The sequence below is a fragment of the Marmota marmota genome, unplaced genomic scaffold, assembly GCF_001458135.2.
Source record: "Marmota marmota marmota unplaced genomic scaffold, marMar, whole genome shotgun sequence".
Lineage (NCBI taxonomy): Eukaryota > Metazoa > Chordata > Mammalia > Rodentia > Sciuridae > Marmota > Marmota marmota.
The window spans coordinates 325,026-329,341 of record NW_026000001.1 but is presented as its reverse complement, the minus strand read 5'-3'; the positions used below and the strand labels follow the sequence as shown (position 1 = coordinate 329,341).

Here is a 4,316-nt window from a genome sequence, read left to right as displayed (position 1 = left end):
TCAACCAAAAGGCTGAGAACACAGAGGGTCCGGCCAGCTGCCATGGGTGCCTCCTAGGGACTTTCGCCACAATGAAGTGAGGGCTGCTTCCTGCACCATGGCCTCTTTGCCTTCCCACTATTTTCTGAACCCTCTGTTCAGAGCCCACCTGGGATGGACCCTGGCAATAGGCTCCCACGGCTTTCTTCTTCTCCCATCCCCACTCCTCATCTGCTCAGCAAAAACCTACTGCTAGAGAACACTTTTTGGGGCAATGGGGATCACCTCCTGTTCATGGTCCCTGTTTTACCCAGAGTTATTTCAGTTATGAGTAACAGAAACCTGACAGCTTGTGGGGCCACTGTTTATTGGTTCATATAATTAGGAAGTCCAGGTACACAGGATCTGAAGGGTCAAGATCCAGGTGCTAAGACGCCACCAGAAATCTCTATCTTGGAACATCTCAGCTCTGTCCTCAGCACTGGCTTCAGCCTCAGGCAGGATGGCTCCTTGAAGTGGCACATACCTTCCAGTAGCTCCCAGCCTACTTGTGTCCCACCAGCTTTGCTACACTAGTGTGACTGCCATTGTCATCCGTGCTAGTAATCTTGTCAAAATCCTTTCCCAGTGGTCCCACCTAAATCCCCAGGGTTCTCATGCACTAGAACTCCCACCCTGCACTAGTCACTGTGGCCAAAGTAGGGTGCTGTCCCTGGCCAGGCTGGTGCACCTGCCCACCTCTCAACCTCAGGGTGTGGTGACAGTTGTGCACACATCCCAGGGTGGGGTAAGGGAGAGACGGCTCTCCCAAGGGAAGCAGGAGGGAATGAATAGGAGGCAGCTCCTTGAATGTCCATGCCAGCTGCCCCACACCAAGATGCCTCAAGCTGCAGATATTTCCACTATCCTTGGAGCCACCTCAACCTACCTTGTCCCTTACATAAAGGCAGATGGTCCTAACCATCAGAGAAAACTTTGGGCACCTCAATGCCCCACCCAAGCCAACTCCTCTTCAGATTGGGGTTTGCCTCAGGCCTACCACCTCAATTCACCAATTCTATTCTCCCTTCAGTCTCTCTCTCTCTGGAAACTTGTTTCTGCTATCTTAAAAACAAAAACTAAGCCAGGTTTGGGAGGACGAGGCAGGAGGATCATGCGTTCAAAGCCAGCATCAGCAAAAGCAAGGTGCTAAGCAACTCAGTGAGACCTTGTCTCTAAATAAAACAAAAAGTAGGGCTTGGGATGTGGCTCAGTGGTCAAGTGCCTCCAAGTTCAATCCCTAATACCAAAAAAACAAAAACAATAACTGAGCTGGACACGGTGGCATGCCTGTAATCCCAGCAGCTTGGAAGGCCAAGGCAGGAGGATCACAAGTTCAAAGCCAGCCTCAGCAACTTAGTGAGGTTCTATCTCAAAATTTAAAAAAATAAAAAGGACTGGGAATGTAGTTCAGTGGCTAAGCACCCCCGGCTCAATCCCTGATATCAAACAAACAAAACAAAAAAACACTACCAGGTGCTGTGGAACATGCCTATAATCTCAGTGACTTGGGAGACTGAGGCAGAAGGATTACTGCCAGTCTCAGCAATTTAGTGAGACTCTCAGCAACTTAACAAGACCCTGTCTCAAAATAAAAAACAAAGGACTGGAGGATGTGGCTTAGACGTTAAGCACTAAGTAGTACTGGGGGTCAAAAACCCTTGGTTTTGACCCCCAGTACCACCAGAATAAGAACAAAATACCAGATCTTGTTCTTTCAGTGGTCTCACAACCCAAACACAGAACCCCCTCATCCAGAGCTTCTCACCTCAGCTCCCACTCTTTCATCAACCACCATGGTACTGAAGCAGCTGGTAAAGGCTCCCCTGAGGCTAAAAGACACCTGGCAGGTACCACTTCCTGTTCTGCAGCATTGGATAGCTGACCTCCTCCTTCCAGATGCAGCTAGGTGGCCCAGGGCCTGATGGTTCTTGTCTGCTTTGGTGGCTTACTCAGGCCCTCCCCTCACCTGTCCTCCAGGTCCATTCCCTGCCAAAGCTGCTACAGAAAGAAATAATAATTCCTTAATAATTCCTTCCCTCTAAGCCCCCACGTCAAGTCAAGGCCAAAACAAGCCTCGGGTCTGCTAGGCTCTCTGTGCTTCTGCCTTACCCTGCCCCACAGTTTTCAAGGACCAATCTCTTTGTCTTGCCTGTCCTTTCACAGCAGTCCAGAGAAGAACGGGCCACATAGCACGAAACAGGCTGTCCCCCAGTACATCTAGCACCTGCTGACATGGGCACTAGACCACCCTCCGCCCCCCTCCTTCCATCAGCATCCCTGGTGCTATCCTGGCAAATTGTGGCCTCCAGCTTCCCTGGTCAACTCCTGTTTTACTTAGCTGCTGCCTGACCTACCAAACCAAGGTCCCTGAGCATGGGAAGGCAGTGGAGTGGATGGGAAAACAGTCACAAAGCCTTGAACACAGGCTGAGAAGACACTGATGTTCCCTTTTATTTATTTTTTAATAAATTTAAGAACAGTTTATCTCTTCCCCCCAGAGCAACTAAAACCAACTAAAAGGGGGTGCGGCCTGGGGGGGCAGAGGGTGCTAGGAGTCATAGTCTTCTTCATCCTCTGCGTCAGGTGCTGAGGGGCCTGGGGGGGCCGGAGGCAAAGGCAGAGTAGAGGTAAAGGGCATGAAGGGGGTCGGAGGGCTGCAGGGCAGAAAGCAGGAGGGAAAATCAGGCTTTGCTCCCATGCCCATCCTGGCCCACTGAGCCCCCCACATCCTCCACAGAGGTAGCTGTGGAGCTGGCCACCCTCTGGGACCATGGAGAGCCAAGCCCCAAGGAGGGGAGGACCATGGAGAGCCAAGCCCCAAGATCACACGGCCCTGCCCAGGCTCCACCTGCTGCTTCTGACCAGGGTAGGGACAAGACCTTCTCAGAGAATGTCTTTTGCCTTTAAGCACCCCTATTTGCTCCCCTCCCATCCCCCAAGCCTGCTACAACTAACAAAACCAAGTGGCTGAGGAAGATCACAGGGAAAACCAAGTGATCTTGAGGAGTCTGGTAGCTCCCTCCTGATGCCCTGGGCTGCTTACCTCTGAAAGTGTGCAGAGGGGCGGCTGGTCTGGGGTGGGGGATGCGGTGTCTCTTCTTCCCCATCAGTATCTGTGTCCTCAGACTCATCCTGTGAGCAAAGCAGGGGTCAGAGTTGACAGGAAAAGCCATGAGCCCATCATCAGGGAACCCAGATCCCTGGGAGTGGCAGGGACAGGAATAGACCCCCAGAGCTAACCTATACAGACACTGAGTTGCAAGAAGTCACAGATAAGGTTGAGAACAGACCTTAAGCCAGCTCAACGTGGCACAGGATGCCCTTTTCATCACCACAGGGCAAAACAGATGGCCGGGGCCTCACTCACCTCCTGCTCCGAGTCTGTTCCAGACAGTTTCTTGTCCTTGCCTTTGCCTCCCATCCCACCATTCTTCCGGCCACTACTGCCTGGCTTCCGGCCCCTGCAGGAAGGTACAGTCCATCTGCCCAGAGGTCTTTCCTCTCCTTGGTTGCCCCCCAGCCTCCCCCAGTCCCTGTAGCTTTGATCTTCCCCACCTGTACACATGACCCTGGCCCCCACCTGCGAGGACCCTTGTCCCCATCCATATGGTTGTCTTCTCCATCACCCTGCATATCAGGCACCGACGCCACCAAGTCCTTCAAAAAGTCAAATTGTTGCTCCAGTTCAATGCACTGCTTCCTGGAAGAGGTAGGAAGGTGAAGGCATTTCAGTGGGGCCCAAACATTAAGGCCTTCAGCCAGGGACATCAAGGAGCCCTGGATGTCAGGAGTGGAGCCTAGAAAACCCCTCCCCAACTCCACCACAGCCTCCCTACTTTGCTCAGGTTGTTCCCTCTTCGTGGAACACCCAAGCTTTCCTCCGCCAGTTTCTTAGTCTTGCTGGTCTCCCAGCAGCATCCCATCTCCCTGTCAGGGCACAGCCTTCCCACCAGCCCCTCTCAGCTCCGCAGCCACTCACAGGTGGGACGTTGTCATGGTCTTGGCGTTCCGGGACTGGGTCACCTGGCAGGCCTTCTTCAACAGCGACTCCAGGAAGAGCTCGAGCGCCCGGGCTGAGTGGTGTCAAGGAGAACGCGGGAAGTGGGGTGCCCGGTCCCTCCCCCAGGCTCCTCAACCCGGCCAGCCCCCGCCAGGATACAGATGATGACAGGCACAGCCGCCGCCACCTTCCCAATCTCTTCGTCCGTCTGCATGATCTTCTTGATTCGTGCCTACAGAAGGGGGCAGAGTTCGGACCCGGTCGCAGTGGTCCCTGAAAGGGTGCTGTGGGGAGC

General features: G+C 53.5%; 1 protein-coding gene across 2 annotated transcripts; it reads right to left on the bottom strand.

Moving 5' to 3' along the window:
* Positions 1–2,448: 2,448 nt before the first annotated feature.
* Drap1 (DR1 associated protein 1) lies at positions 2,449–4,316 on the bottom strand. 2 transcript variants are annotated; one of them, XM_015503126.2, is made up of 6 exons: positions 4,181–4,316; positions 4,001–4,094; positions 3,602–3,721; positions 3,389–3,503; positions 3,065–3,153; positions 2,449–2,675 (listed from the first exon to the last, which is right to left on the bottom strand). In XM_015503126.2, exons 1-6 carry the CDS (start codon positions 4,233–4,235, stop codon positions 2,570–2,572), a joined length of 579 nt encoding a protein of 192 aa, XP_015358612.1. In that variant the 5' UTR covers positions 4,236–4,316; the 3' UTR covers positions 2,449–2,569. The 2 variants fall into 2 exon arrangements, with proteins under 2 accessions (XP_015358612.1, XP_015358613.1); XM_015503127.2 differs by having other exon boundaries at positions 3,389–3,482; positions 4,181–4,271.

Coding starts and splice junctions, on each gene's coding strand:
- Drap1 (XM_015503126.2), bottom strand. CDS start 4,235: ATGCAGACGGACGAAGAGATTGGGAAGGTGGCGGCGGCTGTGCCTGTC. Junction 3,154..3,388: donor GAACAGACTCGGAGCAGGAG/GTGAGTGAGGCC, acceptor CTTTGCTCACAG/GATGAGTCTGAGGACACAGA. Junction 2,676..3,064: donor CCCTCTGCACACTTTCAGAG/GTAAGCAGCCCA, acceptor TCTGCCCTGCAG/CCCTCCGACCCCCTTCATGC.